Raw genomic sequence first — 21,540 nt, forward strand, 5'->3', positions numbered from 1 at the left:
TTTTAGAATTTGGCTGACATCTATTCCCCGAAACTCTTGCCCTTGCCAGCCTGCCTCTAAAGCTTTTTGTTTCTTTCCTGCCTGTCCCCCGGGAGGTGGGGGGAGTAATTTCTAGTGCTGAATGACTGTGCAGTTAGAGTCAAATGTCAGTATTTTTGACTAATCATGGCAGATACAGCACCAATATGTGTTCTTTTGTGTCGCCAGTGGATGCCAAGATCCACAGAGAAGTTTATATTGGCTTTAACCCCTTCTCAGCCCACCATCCTCTCAGAAGCCCCACCTCCATCTCTTACATCCTAGGAGACAATGAAGTACCTTGGCCTTCTCTGAGTTGCAAGGGTTGCCTGGTGATCTAGGCCAAGCCCTTTGAATGAGCACGTGTCAGCACAGATGAGTAATCCAGAATAAAAGAGAGCTTGTCTCCCATTTCCCTCCCCAACTCTGGCTGTCCCCAGACATAAAGGATGAGCTAGGAAAATGGCTAAAGACCCTTAAAATCCTAGTGGTTTGTGCTCCTGAAGGAGGACTTGGAGAGAAATTACCAGCTGTTTTTATATATATGGAAACTGAGCCTCTACCTGAAGTTGATAAACTGCTTTTCAGCAGAGCCTGGTCTCAAAGGCTGGCCCCCACATGACATTCTGAGGACAGAGTGGTTCAAGTTTGGGTGGTGACGAGCCATGGCAGGTGTCCAGTAAAGATCAGATGAATAAGCAGGCTTCCTTCTGGTGCTCCTGCTGCTCTGTTGAAGCCAGCAGCAGGCAAGATTTTCTAGACAAGAATCCTAAATGGTCACTCCACTCCCCTTCCCAAGTGATGGAGCAGTGACATTCAGGACCAACTGTGTCACAAGCCCTGACCCCACTCTTCCCTGTCTTAGCCCGCCAGACCCAAATTGATGCTAATGTGTGGCATCTCCCTGCTCTGTAGGGTACCATGTTACCTGGATTGAGCTCTGTATGTAGACTGGATCCTACTAGGGGCATACAGAGAAAATATGGACTCTGGGATAATTTATTTGACATCTTTGATGTTACTGTCTGACAATGACAAGGCATGACTGATTCCCAGAGTGATATGGAAAAATCTGTTTGCATGTTGGGTTACCTTTGGGGTAAATGTAAGGAAACAAACAAACAAAAAACCCTCATAATTTCTCTACTCAGAAAACTAATGCCATCATTTTTCTTCTTAAAAAAGTTATGAAGCATATAATTACTGTTTGAAGTTTCTTAACTAACTTCTTTTTTTTCAAAGGTGACCATTCCCTGCTTTGCTACCATTCCATGTAATCTCAAACTTAACACTGTTATTGTCTCTTGAATATTTAAATAGAGGAAGTCATAGTAAATGCAGTTCTGCGCTGTGCCTTTTTGTGTACTAAGTTTTTGGAGACTGGTCATGTGAGAACACACAAAAACATGACATTATTGGCCTGTAGCTCAGAAGAGAAGGACATAGGAAATGTATCTTTAAGAGACTATAAGGGGGCTTTTTTAAATTTTTTTTATTTTTTGGATTTGTTTTTTTCGAGACAGGGTTTCTCTGTATAGCCCTGGCTGTCCTGGAACTTACTCTGTAGACCAGGCTGGCCTCGAACTCAGAAATCCCGCCTGTCTCTGCCTCCCAGAGTGCTGGAATTACAGGCGTGCACCACCACTGCCCAGCTGTAAGGGAGCTTTAGAGGTCCCAGAATCCAACCCTTGTTTTTTTTATAAACTAGAAACCCATAACTCAAAAGGTAAAGTTCCTTGACTCAAGGTGCACAGCAAATAGGAGACAGAGTCGGCAGCCCAGGCCTCTCTGCATCATGCAGGCTTCTGCTTCTGCTCCTAAAGACGGGGCTGTATAAAGAGAGCAAGTGACACCCCTGCCCTCAGAGAACACACCCAGTATCTTCCTCCCAGCAGGTGCTTTCTTCTTAGTCTGAAGAGAACATCTACTCTTAGCACATCCACTTAAACTTCTCAAAACTTGTGACAAGAGCCACATACTCCAGAGCAGGCAGGAAGGCAAGAGGAGGGGCAGGGTGGACTTTGGAGACTCCATGTTCATTAAACAGTTGCACATACAGACTTATTCTTCTCTGACCATGCAAAGCCAGGTCACCTTCCCTCTGACATGGAAGGGAGGGTGTTATGCTTTATGGCTTCGATGGGAAATGTCCCCGTAGGCTCAGTTGTTCCAGCAGTTTGGCTTTTCTTGATTGTCACTGTTTGGGGAGGTTGGAAGGCGGCTGGCAGACATAGGGCAGTGAGAACAGGGCTTATGAGTTATAGCCCTACTTCCTGTCTGAGCATTCTTCCTAACAGCGGGTCCTCTAACCAGTCACTGCAGGCTTTCACAGCCTCAGCCACAGCGCACTACTGTAGCCATGCCTTCCCAAATGTGATGTGATGGATGGTGAGTCCCGCTCAATCCTTCCTTTCTTATTCGTTTCCGCCATGTTTTATGTCACAGCATGAACAATCATGGACACACCAGCTCTGCTTGGCCACAGAAGCCAGGACTCTCCCTGTAATCTCTCAGGACCAGCATGAAATGGGATCCCATGAGACACAAGCATAGTGCTTAAGTCCTGGGAGAAGTGACTAAAGGACGAACACGGGAGTTTGACCCAGAAATGTCAAAGCTCGTCCTTCCAACGCCAATGCGGTGTAGTCTGTGTCGTAGAAAAAGAGGAAAACAGATGGACTGATGGAAATTCCAAGAAGACCCATTTTAGTACCAAAGCCGTGTGGCATGGACAGCTAAAATGTCAGGCTTTGGGATTATAGATAAATTCCAATTTGCTATGTATGCGACCAAGGGAAAATGATTTAAGTGTTCCAAGTTTGAGTTTTCTGTCTTATAAAGTTGTACAGAACAAAGTGGAATATATATGTGAGTTCTTTGAACGGGAAAGCTCCCCTTCATATTGACTGCTGCAGACCCCTCCGCCCAGGATCTACCACTTAACTGGTACCCAATAAAGAGTAAGTGGACACTTAGTTGGGTAATCTGGTTCCTTAACGCAAGACAGATACGCAAGATATAAGCATTTCAGTCTCTCAAACACAATTGTGGGCCATGTACTATGTGCCAGGCTGATGTGAATCTGTTCTGTCTCTGCTACTGGTTACTGTTATTAGCATGGCTGTTGTTTTGCTGGTGGCGGTTGCTACAAGACTCATTTAAGATGACTTTCCCAATCACTGGAAATGACTAGCTAAGCCAAACAGAAAATGTGTGATGCTGACCAGAAAACTCACATACCAACCTGCAACCATAAATTCTTTCTTACACAATTCTTGAGCCCGCTAGTTAATACTAATTTATACTTGTGCTTTATACACGGAAGTACTATAGATGGGAAATATTTGTCGTCCCAAGTATCCTCTGTAAATTATGCTTGTCATTTGGGTGCCTAAATAAATAAATCTAAAATATTTTTAAAGTCCCTTTGGCAGAAATATGGACGGATGGAGAGATTACCTGGACACATTCTGATGCGAGCTTCTCTGGTTTAAGCCGGCTCTCTTCGACACTTATTATTTTTAAATGAGAACTATTGGTATGGGTCCTATTGAACATGGTTCTTCTTCAACAATGGTATGAAAATATATATGAACGAAATATACAATAGGTAATGAACCTCACATTGCCAAGAGCAATTTCAAGTCCATATGGACCTCAACAGAAAAACTCAACGCTTCTATGGCAATTTTTTAAAAAAAATTATTTTTATTATTGTTTAATTATGTCTCTGTGTGGGTATGTGCATACAGTGTGGGAGCTCACAGAGGTCAGAGATGTCAGATCCCTGCAGAGCTGAAGTTATAAGCAGTTGTGAGCTACCCAAAGTGGATGCTGGGAACCAAACTCAGATCTTCTTCAAGAGTAGGACATGCTCTTGACAGCTGAGCCAGCCCTCCATCCACATCTTTGGTCTTTTTATGTCTGATGCCCTTGTCTGGGCTAGGGCATGTGTTGCTGTGTTGTGACTGAAACTAAGCCACAGTTATTATCTGAGCAGAAATATAAAACTGTTTCAAAGATACAATGGTCACCAAAGAGAATCAGGAAGTGTTGGGTTGGTTGGTTGAGACATCCGGTTTCCGTCCTGGAAGGGCCTGGTGAGAATGCGTACAGGGCAGAGAGGTCATCCTGTGTGGAGATGGTACCCGACTTTAACACTCCCAGAGCAGCTTCAGTCTCTTCCACGCCCTGCTGTTCCTTCCTGCCTGGGCAGCAGCCAGATCTTTACATCTTTCACAGATATTCTGGAGGATTTAGACCATAGGGAATCTGATTTTAAGATGCCTTCCAGAGTTTCTAGCTAGAGGCTGCCTGATCTACACCCCTTGAAGGCAGAGTAAGCATCCACTTTAGAGACTGTGCTGAAGGCCCAAGGCCAGCCTGCTCTTCCTGGTGTCTTCCCTGAATGTGTTCTATGCATTTACTCTCCCGTCTTTCCTTGGAGGATGGTTTTGGATGCTACATTTACATACTTTCGTGACTTATTGTCTGATATGCTATCCATGCAACAGCCCCAGGTCCCAGCAGCTTTGAGTCTCCCTTCCCTCCCCCTCTTTTCACCATTTCTCACCCCTAATCTCATCTGCCGGCCAGCAGATAATTGCTTGTCCCTAGTTTCTGAACTCCTCTTCATCTTCCCATTTTTGTATTTGTGATCCCTGCATCTCTCCACTAGGCTGTCTGGTTCCACCACACTTTTTGCTGAATATCCTTTCTTTTTAGACTTCATCTCAGCGTTTGCACCCAGTTTCGTATACTTAGATATATCCATTCGGTCCTCTCCCACAGACTCATTTAGGGTTGACTTCAAAGACAGACCACTTAGGAAGCTGCCTGGGGCCCTTGCTCGAAAGCATTCCGTGCTTGTCGTTATATTCTTCTGATGCCATATTTGAAGCCTGATGACAGCATTGAATATGTGTGTAAGATAAATGCAGTACTGTTCTTTGAAGCTCCATTCACATCTGAATTCACAATATCCCACAAGCACAGACTTAAAGCGCATCCATGACACAGAGTTCAGTGAGAGTAAGTAAAGGCGCCATGCCTATAATGAAGTGGACATATTATCGGACCCAAGAGGCCACACTCTTAAACCAGAAATTTCTTCAAATTCGGGGGTGGGAGGGCCTATGTAACACAAATATCCCATCCCATAGAACCTGATCATATCCCTTATTTCTATTGGTTCTCTGGCATAAGCCAAGCTAGAACTGGCACAAAGGAAAGAATAGGGTGACCCACGGCTCCTTCCTCTCTCTTCACTTATCAGAAAGCCCTGTAGAAAGCGCGCATAAGGCATCTCCACATAAAATATGTATATAAAGAAGTTAAATAAAAACAGTTCATTTGTGCAGCATTTCCTGTTCCAGCAGGAATACATTATGTATGCATGTAGGAACCACAAAATATGAATTGTGTAATTTTTGATTCCACATGCAAGTTAAAAAGTCATATTCTCATTTAAAACTGGCATTGCACAAAACACAGATGAATAGTAAAGTTCATTCCAATATAAAATTTTGATTTTCTTCACTTGTAATGACATTGAGTAGCAAATTTAAAAAAAAAGAAAAAAAGAAAGGAAAGGAAAAGTTTTACCTTTTTCTTCATTCTGGTTGGGTTGTTTTTGAGACAGTCCAGCTTGAATTCACTATGTAGACCAGGCTGTCTGGTCTTAAACTCACCGTGTAGACCAGGCTGTCTGGTCTTAAACTCACTGTGTAGACCAGGCTGTCTAGCCTTAAATTCATGGGTCTCTTGCTTTATCCCTCTGAGTACTGGGTTGCAGTTATGTGGTAGGTAAGAGTTTTACATTTTGGGATCTTTGGAGAGATAATTTCCCTGATTTTTGAACAAGGTTCATATTTCCATGCTGTGCTAGGCTCCTGTCTTAGGTTCCTATTGCGATGATAGAGAACCACGACCAAGTGCCACTTAGGGTTGGCAGCCAAATGCAACCCAAAAGAGAGTTCGTTTGGTCCAACTCATCCCAATCAGTCCACCATGAAGGAAGTCATAGTGAAGAAAGCACACATTCCACCATGAAGGAAGTTCACTCTAGCAGGAACCTGGAGGCAGGAGCTGAACAGACGGCCATGGAGGACCATTACTTACTGGCTTGCTCTTTGTGGTTTGTTTAGGCTGCTTTCTTATATACCCGGGACCAATATCGGTAGGCCCTCCCACGTCAATCATATATAGAAAATGCCCCATAGATCTGCCTATAGGCCAATCTGATGGGGGGCATTTGCTCAACTGAAATTCCCTCTTTCCAAATAATCCTGGTTTGGGTCAACCTGACAAAAATCTATGACAGCTCTGAAAATTATGGCCAGTCCTGACCTATGAGTTCAAGACATGTCTATTAAGACCAATGAAGCCGGTTTCAGAGGACACTATTCCAGGGCTTCTCTTGGTATGAACCTGTTCCTAAGCCTATTCATACTTTCATACTGGGGACTTCGGCTGAGACCAATCTGATACTGTCTATCCTTTGGTAAGACAAAAGAAATCTCCCAAGCATAGCTCTAAATAGAAAATGGCCATAGAACAAAATGGTGTTTGTTGCAGGTCATGAGGAGTGTCAGAGCACACATTCCTAGTCTCAGGATCCAATGGCACCTATCCCCACTGCTGCCATTTAAATCTTGGCATCACTTAAAAATATCAACAAAGCAATCTGTGGTGCATCTCTGTAGCCACACCCATAACTCAGCCCCCAGAGCCCCTAGAGGAAATGTTCTACCCTTCAAAGGTACCAAGGCCCCAGGAGAATCACGTGTCTTGTTCAGGTCAATAAGACCCACTCATCAGTCAATTGCTCTGTGGCCAGCAAGGCTCAGACTCCTCAGTCTTCCTGGGCAGGTTAAACTGTCTTGTCTACTAAAATTCTGAAAGAAGAAAATACTGTCCCTTTAATCTTCAGAAAACAAGTCATGCAAATCCCATCTATTAGTCCTGCACAGCTAGCCAGAGTCCTCCTGAAAAAATGAAATCTGATCAGAACAGACAATGGCTGCCACCATCATCAGACTGTCTGCACACTCTTCTTGGGCTCCTAGGGTCATTCAAATGGGTGTTAGACTGGCACCTCGTACTGCTTCCTAGCAGCCCCCTGGCTATTATTTGCAGTGGGTTATAGGTAGATCAGGAGGGCTCGTGAGCTTAAGTTTTCTCCAGAAGCCTCACCTCAACCTTGTGTTTGGAGAATAGCAGCCCTTAGCAACACAGCCTAATTCTCTAGGTATTTCTGGGCTATTCTAAGTTCTTTCCCAATGCCAAGCCTCTATCTCTACATATGGCTTTTTGCGGAAAGACAGTGCTGTAAGAACCATATCACCAGGCTGCCCAGGTGCCAACAAAATGCCAATGGAAGTCACCTGCTTTTCTGCTAGGATGAATCTGCTCTTGCCCATCTCTTTCCTGTTAGCCAGAACTCGGGGAGAGGCCATTTCACGGGCCAGGCTGGACTATGCTAGCCCTAACTAAATCGGCACAAGTCTTTCTTCTTTCTATCCAAACATAACTGAAAATACACACTTAATATTTTTTTAAGTTTTTTGAGACAGGGTTTCTTTTTTTAAAAGATTTATTTATTATACATAAGTACACTGTAGCTGTCTTTAGACACACTGGAAGAGGGCATCAGATATTATTACAGATGGTTGTGAGCCACCATGTGGTTGCTGGGATTTGAACTCAAGACCTCTGGAAGAGCAGTCAGAGCTCTTAACTGATGAGCCATCTCTCCAGCCCCTCCAGGATTTCTTTATGTAGCCTTGGGTGTCCTAGAAATCACTCTGTAGACCAGGCAGGCTGGCCCCAAACTTACAGAGATCTGCCTGCCTCTGCCTTCCAAGTGCTGGAATTAAAGGCATGTACTGCCATGCCCAGCACACTTGCGTTTTTTATTTTGCATTTAAAATGATCTTCATGAAATGTTTTAATGACTTGTATAAATGCATGTGACTGCATATATAAGGGGACAAGGGCCCTTGATTTGCCAACACACACACACACACACACACACCATCACTACCACCACCATCATCACTACTACCACCATCATCACCACCACCACCATCACCACCACCATCACCACCACTACCCCCATCACCACCACACCACGACCAACAACGACACTAGAACCACCACCAACCACTACCAACAACAACATCATATCATGCACACATTCAAAACAGATTTCTTTTTTGTTTTGGTTTTTTGTTTTGTTTTGTTTTTTGGAGACAGGGTTTCTCTTTGTGGCCCTGGCTATCCTGGAATTTACTCTATAAACTAGGCTGGCCTTAGACTCAGAGATCTTCCTGTCTCTGCCTCCTGAGTACTGGGATTAAAGGTGTGTCCACAACCAGGCTAAACACAGATTTCTTTAGGTGGAGGAGTTAGAGGTCATTCTGCATTTCTCTAAACATTTTGCTGTTTTCTAGAAGAAAACATCTCTATAGGTTTCTAATACTTTGATAATCCCATGAGAAAGGATTATTTGCTACTAGGTGGGACTTCTGGGAGAATGGTAACTGATTTTACATATCAACCCAAAGAATGGCAGTGTCAAGCTTCTCACCGAAGTGATTTCTGTGTGGAGCCTTCCTGTCACATGCCGAATTTGCCACACAGGCTGTGGACATTAACTTTGTCAGAACTGGCCAGCTGGTCATCTGTCACATTGCTGTGTGAGACCTGAGACATCAGGCAGTTCTCTCAGCCTTGAATCAGGGCACTGGATGCTTTTCCTTCCTGATTACCAGGACTGGGGGGACCCCAAAGAATCTCGAAATGTGGGGTTTGAGAGCCCGCCTGAGTCTGGGTACCTGCTACAAGAAGAGGCCCAGATGATGCTGATTGTCTACATCAAGCTGTGATGGGCAGGGCATTGCCTTTGGAGGTGGCCTGCTCTGGAGCCGTGGGATTCTCCTTTGTGAGGTGGGTGGCCATACTTCTTTCAGATTGCTTATATATATATTTTAAAAAGATTAGTATAAGCCGGACATGGTGATGCACACCTTTAATCTCAGTGCTCTGTGGGAAGAGGCAGGTGAATATCTGAGTTCAAGTCCAACTTCTACATAGTTCCAGGCCAGTCAGGGCTACATAGTGAACCCTGTCTCAAAAAAGGCAATGTGCATGTAAGGTACCTAACTGCACATATGCTACATTATTAATGCTCATAAGTGACGAGCCCCAGAACAGGCAGCAGAGGGAAAGCCCTCAGGGTTTATTTCCATTCTGTCACCAGTTCCCAAGTGTTTGTGTGGTGGGGACAGAAGTGGTAAATGACCACACCTCCGCCCTTCTCTGACTGGGCAGGTCTGACCAAGGACATACTTTGGGTTTCACCATGGAAATGCAGCCACTTGTGGGGTGGAGGGCAGGCAGTGCTAACTACTTATGGGCTGGTAGCCAGAATCATGGGGTAAATGTAGTCCTAGAACACCCACGGATAATACTGGGGACAGACTCCATTACGACTCCAAAAACACTGCATTAGCCGTCCAGAGTGCCTCTTCCTCCGCCCTCAGGGGCTCTGCCCTTTAACTGTTCACCAGGGCAGTGGCCAAATACTTACAGGAACCCAGAGGAATCAAGTGTCCTTTCATGGATTCACATATTCCATCCTACTGTGCCAATATTTTCTCTGGTGCCCTTATTTGTAATACCAGGACCAATGTCACCATCTCTGTAACGGCCCTTGGTATTAATTCTTTACGTTTGTAAGCTACCTTACCATGTGTCTTCCCAAGCTGGGTTTTACCCTAGTAAAGATGACCCCTGGTCGGGGCATGGTAGCACTTGCCTAAAGATCACCTCAAACATGGCAGAATGTGAAGGCCAGGGAGGCTGGCGCTCAGTGCCCAAAGGAAACACAGCAGATGTACATCTCCAAATGGACCATAGTTGTAGTCTTTCAACCTCCAGAGACAGCCATCACCACCCCTGTCACCTACCCCCTAACAGGCCATATTAAGTTCAAGCAACTTCCAAGGTGAGAAATGAAGAAGGGCCTTTTATTCTAACAGAGAGGCTTGACTGTGCCCAAAACCCTACACACTGGGTGGGAGAAAGAGAGGCTGGTTTAGTCACTGGCAGGCAGTTGTGTATGCCACTGTTTGCCACATTTCACAGGAAGTCCTTTGAAAGCCTCAGAGTTTTCCTTTCTTTTTTATAGACTTTACATTTTATAATACACACACACACACACACACACACACACACTTTAGCCTCATTCCCTAAAATGCACCATGGAAGTATACCTTCAGCACAACAGAAGAGCCTTAGGCAGGGCTAAGGACCAACCACAAACTCAGAGCCTTGAGACTTCTGGAGAACCGGCAAGACCCAGAGAAGAAAGTGGCATTTTAGTATCCATTTTACTAACGATGCTAAGGACATCCTGAAAAAAATCCCCTTTGCCACTGGGACAGGAGAACTTGAGGGAAGGCCTGTTTCCACCTGGATGCTTACTTAAGGGAAGACCTAGGTCAACTTTGGAGCCGGTGACACCCGAGTGGGGCAGACAGGTGCATGGGCTATCCTTAGAATCTATGGCTTGGGCGGCACACCTGGGTTCTCTCTCTTCTATTTGAACCTAAGTCATCAGTAGCAGTCTCTGACAGGCCCGCTGGGTCGCCCTCTGTCTGCCAGGTCATTTATAGGCAAGATTTACCATGTTTGCCAGGGAAGAGACTCGAGATGACTATGGCCTTTGGAAGGCATCATCTTGAAAGTCACACTTTTTCTCAAGCGCCTCCCTCCCAGATCTCCCCAGAGCACCACTGTCACGGGAAGGAGTCTGCACCGCGGTGTGCCCCAACCAGCACTCTGGGACCCAGAGTGACTAGGTCGGGAAAGCTGGGGACGGGACGCATGGCCGGGCGGGGCCCCTGGAGGCCCGGAGAAGGAGGGGAGGGGATGCGGCGGGGCGCGGCTTACCTGCCAGGCTGTTGTAACAGTCGATCTCAATGGCTTCAACCGTCTTGCTCTGCTCCTCCGAGAGGCGGCTGGCTTTGGGAACCCCTGCCGGGGAGGCTGACCGTGCGTCCCGCTCCCGCTCCCCCGCGGGCGGCAGCAATCCCTTCAGCTCCAGCAACGCCCGGTGGTATTTGCCGATGGCTTCGCGGAATTTCTTGTCCTTGTAGCACTGAGCCCCTTGGCTCTTGAACTCCTGCGCGCGCCGGATAAGCTCCGCGGGCTCGGCCGCCGCTCCAGCCTGGCCCCGCTCCGGGGCTCCTCCGCTGCTCGGGACGCACGGTGGCGGCACGGGCCGCGGTCCCTCACCCAGCGCGGGCGGGCTAGGGTTCCCCGAGGCTCGGGCCGCCAAGCCCTTCCTCTCCATCCGGCCGCCGCCCGCGCCTCGAGCACGTCGCGATCCCGGCTTTTAAAGCGCGGGGCGCTGGCTTAGCGCCCCGCAGACTCCGCCGCGGCCGTGACCCTGGGCGCCGCGCGCTGGTCCCGCACTCCCATCCTCGTTGCCAGCCGCCCGAGGCAGCTCCCTCCTCCTGCGATCGCTCTCCTCCCAGCTCCCTCCCACGCTCCCTCGGCGCCCGCCCTCGTCCCCGCCCTTTTCTGCTCCTGCAACCTGGCCCTGCGTGCTACCGGACCCAGTGCGAGCCTGGCCGTAGTGCAGGGGACAGCGGCCGGACTGGGGTGGTGGTGGTTGTCGCTGACCCGGAAGAAGCTGGGCTTGCTCAAAGGAGGGGAGGATTAGCGACAAAGAGGGCCCCCCTGGTTCCCATTCATCCAGCCTTGGCCGAAAGAAACTGTGGGGGAGGGGTGCGTGTGTATGGAGAGGACTGGGCGGGGGTGGGGTGGGCGGGTTCACCTCAATAGCTTTCTTTCGAACTAAAGAGAAAGGTGTTCCAGGGAGCAAGGAAAATAATTAGGAGCCATTGCTTGTTTTGTTTGCAGTAAGACATTACTATTTTAGGTGGCAGGGCCTCCCTTCTGTGGATCCAGGTTGTGGCTGAGGTGTGTCTCCCGGGCGCCCAGGACACTGGGTGCACGTCTGCGTGCCTGGCGTTATATTCCGGGAGACTGTGTGTGCTTACGCTATGTGCGTGCGCAGCTATGCAGAATGAATCACAGAAGCGGAGATGGAAACACCTGTTACTGTTGGTCATCAGGCTTGGCGGGCATAGGGTTCTAGTTTCCATTACTGGACATTACTGGCGGCGCCCTTCCTGGGAAGGCTCCTTCCTTCCTTCTCTCTGTCAGTGAAAGTGTCAACTGTATGCTGGAGATTAGCTGAGCCACACAGGCTGATGAAAATAGGCAAGTTACTTTTTCCCCCAACAACCCCCCCACCGCACCCCAAAGAACCCAGTTTACTGCTAGAAGATACAGTTCCCACTAGCAATCACAGAAAGCGCTGTGGTACCCTGAGGAGACCTTATGGGGGTAAGAACAGTTGAAGACTTCGAAGGAAGGGCATGGGGAGGGAGTAACATTTCCCTGCTAGGAAAGCTCAGAAGCTGTGATGTTTGACACCTCAGGGGCATTCAAGGCCTAATGGTTTGACTTTGTGGCCTTCCAAGTGAGAGGATGTCTAGGAGGAATTCCAGGGGTTTCTGGATGAAGCGTTTGGATATGAATTTAAAAGCAATGAAGAGAATAGATACATTTTTAGTGATGCTAAAAGAAAAAAAGATGTTCTAATGTGATTTTCAGAGGGTGGATCCCAGATCTGCAGTAGCAACATCTTCTGGAAATTATTATATGCAAAGTCTAACTAAGGTCATAGTCCAGATTGTCTGAAACAGAACCTTGGCCTTGGATCCAGCAACCCGTGCTTCTGGAGTGCCAAGAGGGTCTCAGAGACAGTGCTGTGAAACCTCCTACTCGGGCCTTGAACCAGCAGGATCAGCATCACTGAAGAGCCTGCAGGAAAAGCTCCTCTGCACAATTGCCAGCCCACTGACCCAGAAGTCAAGCTTTAGCAGGATTGACAGTAATAGCACGGCTACCAGAAACACCTGCTGTTCCCGCACCGGAAGTTTAGAAAAGTATAGAAAACAAAAACCTCAGCTTATGCATAGAAGCACCTGGAGACTCTTACTCAGTTTTGTTTTCCTGCTTAACAAATGTAAGTGGTACCTGAGGATTCATGCAAGCTAGTGCTCTACAGATGAGCTGGGTCCCTGTGCCTTATTTTCATGGCTATATATGAAAAATAGTCTATTGTGTGTGTGTACCTTAAGGTACGGAACCAGTTGCTTTTGTATCCAGACAGATTTTTATATTACACTAAACACTATTATAGAATATGCCAAATGAAGTGAACAATACTAAAGATCACATACGTGGTGCTTACAGTATGCCAGGCACTGGATTAAGCACTTTGCATATAATTTGTTTAACCTTTATCACAATCTAGGGAAATAAGTAGTTACTCCAGTTTTGATACCATGTGTCTTAGGGGTTCTATTGTTGTGAAGAGACGCTATGACCATGGTGACTCTTGTAGAGGAAAAGATTTAACTGATGCTGGCTTACAGTCTCAGTAGTCCAGTTTGGTCCATTATCATCATGGTGGGAAACATGGCGGCATGTAGATAGACATGCTGCTGGAGACAGAGTCAAGAGTTCTATATCTTGATCTGAAGGCAGCCAGGAGGAGCCTGTGTTCCTTCCACACTGGGCAGAGCTGGAGCATATATGAGACCTCAGAGCCTGCCTCCATGGTGACAGTGATGCACTTCTTCCAACAAGGCCACACCTCCTAATAGTGCCACCCCCATGGGCCAAGCATTCCCACACACGAATCTACCAGGGCTATTTCTTTTCCTCCACAGCATGCTATAGAGACTTGCCAAGATTATACTCCCAGTAAGTAACAAGTCTGGTATTTGAACCCATGCAATCTGTCCTCAGAATCTCTTATATTAGTCTTAATCTCTTGCATTATTCATATTTATTTATTGTTCTTATTTATTTTTCTGTCTCGGAAAATGTGTTAACTTTAAAGTAAATCTCCTCCACCCCAGCCCCTGTGCTGGGGGGGTCAAATCCAGAGCCTCATTTGTGCTAGGCAAACATTCTACCACTGAGCCATACACCTAGCTCAAGGAAGTCTTGAAACATACTGTGGATTTGCTCTTTTCTCCCTCATAAGTATGTATGTGGTATGCATGAGAATATGTATGTTTCTCTGTGTGTGAAAGCATATGTGTATAATGCTGGTACACATGCGTGTGGAGGCCTGAGGTGGTTGTTGGAGTCTCCACTGATTGCTCTCCATGTTTTTCATTGAAACAGGTCTCTCATTGAATCCAGGGTTTAGGAAGCAGCTAATCTGGTTAACCAGCTTTCTCTGGAGATCCCCTGTTTCCACCTTCAAATTGCTGACTTTGTGGGTGGGCCCCCAAGCCAACGGTGGGTAGTTTACATGAAACCATTTCCCCAGCACCCAATTTGTTTGTTTGTCTAAATGTGGTCCAACTGGCTATGGGGTGTCCTGCCTGTAATCCTAACACTCAAAGTGTGTTCCACATTTGAGATTAGCCTGGTATACAGAGTGAAGTCCAGGCCAGACTGAGTTTCACAAGACCTTGTCATATGTATAATTCAAATTTAAAAGGTGGGACCAACCTGTGCTCCCAGCACAAATACATCATTACATAACTTCCTCACTAATATCAAGAGTAAAACTTGTATTATGGTATTTATGAATTTGCTAAGAGAAAACTGCACGGCAACATAACTGGGATATATTCCATGCTAAGGATGAGTGTTTCACATGTGTAGTTACCATGTATAGAGAACTAAAACTTTTTAATTGGGCCTGAACTTAGTGTACTAAATTTTATAGAATGTTCCTTTTCTAAACGCTCCACTTCATCACTTTTAATCCCACTTGGAACTCCCATTAGCTCTAGAGAGGGTATCTCTGCTGACACACTGAGTCTACCGTTTTCTGACAAGTGAGGCGCTCTGTTTGCTCAGTGGTTCAGGAGCTTTGAAGTTAGACAGGTGTGCGCTGGAATTCTCTCTTGGCTAGTTCCTGGGCAAGTTATTCAACTTTAGACAACCCCAGATTTCCTTACTCATCAAGTGGGGGTAGGGTTATGACCTAATGGGTTTGTTGTAAAGCACAGTGTAAGTACTTGGCAGACAATAATTGTATTACACATTAAATCCTACCATGGCTTGGATCCCGTAATAATGTTGCATCAGAACTCCAATAATTTGTGAATATCTGCCAACTCCTGGCCCTTTTTATTTTCAAGTCGTATATCAGGTTGAATGGAAGGAAGAGACTGAAAGTGGGTACTCTGAGCTTCCTGTTACCCTGATGGATTATGGTAGGAAGAACCATAGAGAGTAAATATCAAATCAAGATCCAGCCTTAGGCTTGCTAATGTCTCAACAAAAAGAAGTAAATCAGGTCACTTTAACCATCTAAAGGTAAGATGTGGGTCTTGGGAGATGGCTCAGTCAATGTGGTGTTGGTTGTGCAAGGAAGCCTCTGTAACCCCAGTGCTGACGGGATGGATGGAGACAGGAGGATCCTTGGAGCTCACAGGCAGCCAATCTGGTTAAATTAGTGAATCAATGAGAGACCCTGTCCCAAGAAATAAGGTGAACCGTGATTGAAGAGACGTTTGTCCTCTGCACGGATGTGTGCACATACCCATACATAGCACACATGTATACACATAAACACATACACACAGAAAATAAAAGAATCAAGTTAGAAGGTTAAGATTAATGACATGACAACTCCCCTCCCCCCACTACGTCTTTCCTTTAATTTTGGTCTTAAGGACAGAGTTGGAAGAGGCAGATGGCCCATGTGACATGTCTTTGTGTAAGATGAAGAACTCAACACAAGATCTTGGTACTCCTAAGAATGAAGGCGAGGGGAGCACCAGTGAGGAAGGGAGGGAGGACCATGGGGGAAGGAAGTGAGGAAGGAGTTACTATGCCCATCTGTCCCACTTGGCAGTGCTGCGTGTGGTTGCCTGGAATTGTTTATTTGCTTGCTTTCAGCATGCTTCTGTCTGGCTAAGCCACTCATTTGTAATGTGTTCTAGCCTCTTGGAAATGCTTGCTTCCCATCAGATGGAATTAAAGAAGTGCCAAGGAGAATTTCTCAAATATTCATTCATTAATTATTGACCATATGCCGAGCATTATTTTAGGAAATGAAGCAGAGTGTGAAATTGGGAGCCAGACATTCAGTGTAGCCCAGACTCTGGGTTTGAATTGCCTGGTGATCTTACGGACTGCTTCTCTGATTCAGTTCACCTCGGGATCACAAGATCCTGCATGTGTAACAAGCTCTCAGCTATGCTGGTTCTGCTTGGCTATGGTGTGCCCTAGGAAGAGGCAGGTGCTAGAGGGAGGGGAAGGCCCGGATCCCCTTCTCTCCTAGCTTTGCCTTTCCCCAGATTTTTGTTCAGTTTCTTGGTAAGGTTCTAGGAAATGAATCAGTCCAAACCCACTTAGTTTCTTCTACTTCATTTGCCTGGCACAGGGAAACTGAGTCAGGGCCTCCTTTGGGGATCTGTTTACCTTGCTTTCCCCTCCTCAAGTGCATAACCATATAAACTTTTTGTTTTGTTTTGTTTTGTGTTTTTTTTCGAGACAGGGTTTCTCTGTGTGGCCCTGCCTGTCCTGGAACTCACTCTGGAGACCAGGCTGGCCTTGAACTCAGAAATCTGCCTGCCTCTGCCACCCAAGTGCTGGGATTACAGGCTTGCTCCACCACCGCCAGGCCACATAAACTTTTCATTGCTTGCATTCTGTGCCTCATCCAAGAGGGAAAGTCCCTGGGAAGCCATCGATGTAGGCTGCTGGCCCTCAAGCGAGGACCCTGAACTAAGCAATTTGGCCTTCACTCCGTTGCACAGAAAGTGGTATTTTGATTTCCCTTCTTTTGGTGGCTCTCGGGTGCACTGCGTCCCTCATGAGAGAAAGATGATTGGGCCACAGGAGATCATGGAGCTATGATGCACTGTGGTAGCTTCTCCTTCCATCCATAGCAAGTAAGCTCTCAGAATTCCGTGGGAAGTCTTTACTCCTGAGGTTGACACTGGAAGTGAAGAACTTGGAAGGAAAGCATTATGTGTTAGCATGCAATGCCTGCTTCCTGTGGGTTTCAGCCTTATATCTTCTCTGGGTCTCCATACTGATTCCACTTCTTGGGGTCTCTGACTCTTTGCCTATCCACTGATCTTCAAAGCTCCCCCCCCCCTTTGCAGACTGGTTCTGAGCTTGCACACCCCCTACGGAGATGGCTGCGGTTGCTGTTGCCTCTCCCTTCAGCTCAGTTTCTTGAGCAGACATGAGATCTATATTTGAATCTTGCTTATTCAAATCTAAGCTTTTCAGGGTTGGATGGCGTGACAACCAAACCAAAGCTATTTTGAGGATGTTTTGCTAGTTGCACTGAACTTTACAATTTACCTGAGAAAAATTATAGCATTTCTATCATCTGTTTTCATCCATATGTAAGAAATAAATGATTATGTTCCATTTTCAGTATGGGGTGCATTTAGACATCATCAGAGAGTCACAGAGAAGCAGTAGGCACTAGGCCCCTGCCTTCCCTGCTTGCCTTGGTACTGTCAGCTCATTCCAGGGTCGAAAAGTTACAGTCTGTCTAGTGACCAGGGTCACATATTAGAAAAGGAGGAAATCTCAAGCCTCCAGATATACATTAAATAAAGCCTTGCTTCCTGAACCAAGACAATGAAGAATTTGAAGAGGGAGCCAGTCATTCTAAACACAAGAAGACTATATCTCCATCAAGAGCTTAGCCACTGAGGAATTCAGGAGGCAGAGAAATGCAATTATGAACAGAGGTTACATGCGCGCGCGCGCGCAAACATACACACACACACACGCACACGCACACGCACACGCACACGCACACGCACGCGGATGCACACGCACTGTTTAAGTCTTTTGTCCATGCTGACAGCCGTCTTCTGAGAAAGTACAAATGAATCTGTCTCTTTGTCACCACTTTGAGTTTCTGGCACTCTTATTATGAAGCCAGGATATTGTTTCTTACAATAGTCTTCAAATATTCCTCCACAGGAAATGTGAAATTTTCAGGTTAGTTGTGTCTACACATAGCTAATATGCATTTCACGGTTTAATTCATGTCATCTCCTCCCCTTCTCAAACTAACATCAAATCTCTCTGTGGTACCATAGTTCCTTCAGCTAGCTATATCGCTCCTCTCTCTTACCACCCAACTCCCTCTCCAGCCTCCTTGTCTCCGGTGTCCATTATACTCCCTGCCTGGGAGCCATGATATTCATTATTTAGACCAGCTAACGTCTGTCCTTAGGAGACTCTTCCTTCCCCTCTGCTGTGTGGTCTGGGAGAACTGTCAATCATCTTTCTGTCTGCACCACCCCCTCATTCATTGCTGGCACCTGTTCTAGATAGAGCCGGTAATATTACTTCATCTTCCTGTAGTATAGTGACTAATTCAGGAAGGGCACATGGACCAAATAGAGATGATATCCCTCTAGCCTTAGATCCTGAAAGGAAGTTCATTTTCCATTTGGAATATCTTATGGGCTTTGGGCTGAGGACTATCCATGATCACCTTGCTTAGCTGACTGGAAAAGGAATAGAGGGGGGAAAAAAGAGGTGAGAGGCAGAGCTTGTGGGATGTCAGATAAGTGATAAAATCCAATTGTTTTAAATGCCATATACACCATGGGCTTCATAGGTAAGCAAGCCCATGAGCACACAAGCCGGTTGGAGTTGGTTCACTGACTATCCTGCATGTGGTTAAAGTTCCCTTCCACTTTGAGCATGCTCTAGCACTGTATCAGACACCTGTCTTGTTGCTGTGACAACCTAAGAGAAGATGAAAGAGTTTCTCTTGGCTCACAGTCTGTGGGTATCATCCAACACGGCCAGGAAGGCTCAGTGGCAGGAGGGTAAGATGGCTGCTCACATTGTACCCTCAGTCAGGAAGCAGAGAAGGACGAAAGCTGGTGATGATAATCTCCCCTTCTTTTTAATGGAGGACCCCGACCCATGGAATGGTGCCCCCCACTGTTAGGGTAGGCCTTCTCATCTCAGTTCACCCAATAGAGAAACTCCCTTGCAGGCATGCCCAGAGGTTTGTCTCCTAGGTGATTCTAGATCCTGTCAAATTGACAATCAGTATTGGCCACCACAAAAGGCTCTGTCAGTCTCCACCCTCCAGCGCTGGCCCTGATCCCTGCTCCATGGGCTCCTTTTCCCTTTTGGTTGACAGAGAGCTTAGCAAAGGGGAGAAACCAATGTGATCTTGATGACAGGGATGACAGAGATTGACAAGTTTTCCGTGTCCTTCCTGCTTGGGCCCAGTGATTTACAAAATGTTCCATTTCTACTACAGTAAAGATTGGGGACCCCTCTTCTTTGGATTCATGCCTCAGCCACTCTGAAAAATGTGTGTGTGTGTGTGTGTGTGTGTGTTTTCTCTTTTTCCCTCAAGCTATTCTTTCTCGCACCAGTCTCTGGGAGAAAGAGACTCCGGGTTCTTCTTATGGCCAATGACTGCATTCAGTCTCCTTACTTCAGTCCTGTTCACGTGGACTCTAGAGTTAGATTTTCCCATATAATGACCCTGCTATAAAACTATTTTAAGATGTTGTGGCTTCCAGGGGACTTCTAATGACTTGACGCAACAGGATCAGATGGAATTAATCTGTAATGGTGAATATCAGACTAGTGTAAGCACTAATTGGAAGTTTTTGTTCTCAAATCCTCTACTGGGCCAACCATGTTGTTTGCATGTCAGTTCGTGTGTAGTTTGTTGCTGTTGTTGTTTAGTTTTTTACAATATTATGTGGAACTCTGACAGCATGATCAACAGCTCCCAGTAGCAATAGCATTTTTAACATTTTGTAGCCTTTTCTAACGTACATGCACAACACACACACACACACAAACACACACACACACACACACACAGAGAGAGAGAGAGAGAGAGAGAGAGAGATACACCTATTTCTTTTCCCTACAGAGTGCTAAAAGGGTAGAGCAGTTGTGTGTAGCTATACATACAATATAATTGCCCCCAAAGTAGACTTAAAACTATCATTACTTTGAAGCAACCCTACAGTTTCTGTAGGAGTTTTTTTTTTTTTATTTAGACAGTTCTGGCTAAGCTTTTTTGCATTTTGTGTTTTGCAGTGTGGGAGTGAACCTGAGATCTCATATATGCTAGGCAGGTGTTCTTCACTGAACTGCTTGACCAGCCCTAAGGTCCTTGTAAGGGGTTATGGGTAGCCTTCTGGCTGGGCCTGAAGTTATCCCAAGGCTCTGCTGGAGGAGATTCCACTCCCATCATTAGCAGCAGATCTCTGTTTCCCTGCCACTCACCATTGGGGAGTGGACTCACCACGTGTTCTTAGGAACATTGGTTTCTTTCTCTGTTCTATGACACAGTGCCTACCTTAGTTAGGGTTTTATTGCTGTAAAGAGACATCATGACCACGGCAATGCTTGTAAAGGAAAATATTTAATTGGGTTTGGCTCACAGGTTTAGAGGTTTAGTCCATTATCATCATGGCGAGAAACAGGATAACATGCAGTTAGAAATGGTGCTGGATAAGAAGCAGAGAGTTCTATATCCAGATGGCAGCAGGAAGAGAGAGACACTGGGCCTAGCTTGAGCATTTGAAACCTCAAAGCCCACCAGTGACACACTCTTCCAATAAGGGCCACATCTATTCCAACAAGGCCACACCTCCTAATAGTTCTACTCCCTATGGGCCTGTGGAGGTGGGTCAGGGGGCATGGGCGTTTTCATTCAAACCACCACAGTGATCCAACAAAAGTAATTTAAGAAAGAATTTATTTGGCTTACAATTCTATTTTGTGGTCCATATGTCACTGTGACCTAGGTTAGCCCGTAACTCACATGGCTCCAGCTTCTACTTCCCCAGTGCCGGGAGCAATCATAGCCGACTCTATATTGGCTTTTATTTTGATAGGTGGAACTGTTCCCATTCCATAGTCCAATCCCATTTGGTTGTGATATATGATCTTCTAAATGTGCTGTGGGATGCAGATTGCTACCATTTTTTGTTGGGAAATTTGGCATGATTCTTCTGTAAGGTCTTAGGGTAATGCTAATGCCTCAGGGGTTTTCACTAATTTTCAGAAGACTGTTCATTCTTTAAATGCACATTGGGGTTCTTTAGTGAAGCCATCTGGTCTCCATGAACTTTCGTTCTGGAATCTCCATGTGTTCTAAATGAGTGTTTCCACGAGTGACATGTTTTAACTTTCTTCCTTTCTTTTATTTATATTTTATACTTATTTTCTTTTTGTTCTCATTAGTACATAAAACAAAGTAATAGCACTCAGCCTTAGGTTGACAACAGCTTAGCTTCGGCTGAAGTTTAGACTATGCTTTGTAGTTCTATTTTCTCTTCACATTACCAATGTCTCAAATTACATCTTGAATTATGTATACATAATACACTCATTACCATAGCATTCTCTTTTGTCTTTAGTAACCTATATACAATAATTACC

At 45.8% G+C, this 21,540-nt stretch overlaps 1 protein-coding gene across 1 annotated transcript in view; it reads right to left on the reverse strand.

Moving 5' to 3' along the window:
• Window positions 1-11,515, reverse strand: part of Ttc9 (tetratricopeptide repeat domain 9) — a 37,139-nt gene extending 25,624 nt beyond the window's left edge. Inside the window, exon 1 of the mRNA XM_052185531.1 lies at window positions 10,975-11,515. Coding sequence (XP_052041491.1) covers window positions 10,975-11,377 — 403 coding nt within the window. The 5' untranslated portion in view covers window positions 11,378-11,515. The remainder of the gene's footprint in view (window positions 1-10,974) is intronic.
• Between the last annotated feature and the right edge of the window lie 10,025 nt (window positions 11,516-21,540).

Source organism: Apodemus sylvaticus, chromosome 6 (genome assembly GCF_947179515.1).
Source record: "Apodemus sylvaticus chromosome 6, mApoSyl1.1, whole genome shotgun sequence".
Classification (NCBI taxonomy): domain Eukaryota; kingdom Metazoa; phylum Chordata; class Mammalia; order Rodentia; family Muridae; genus Apodemus; species Apodemus sylvaticus.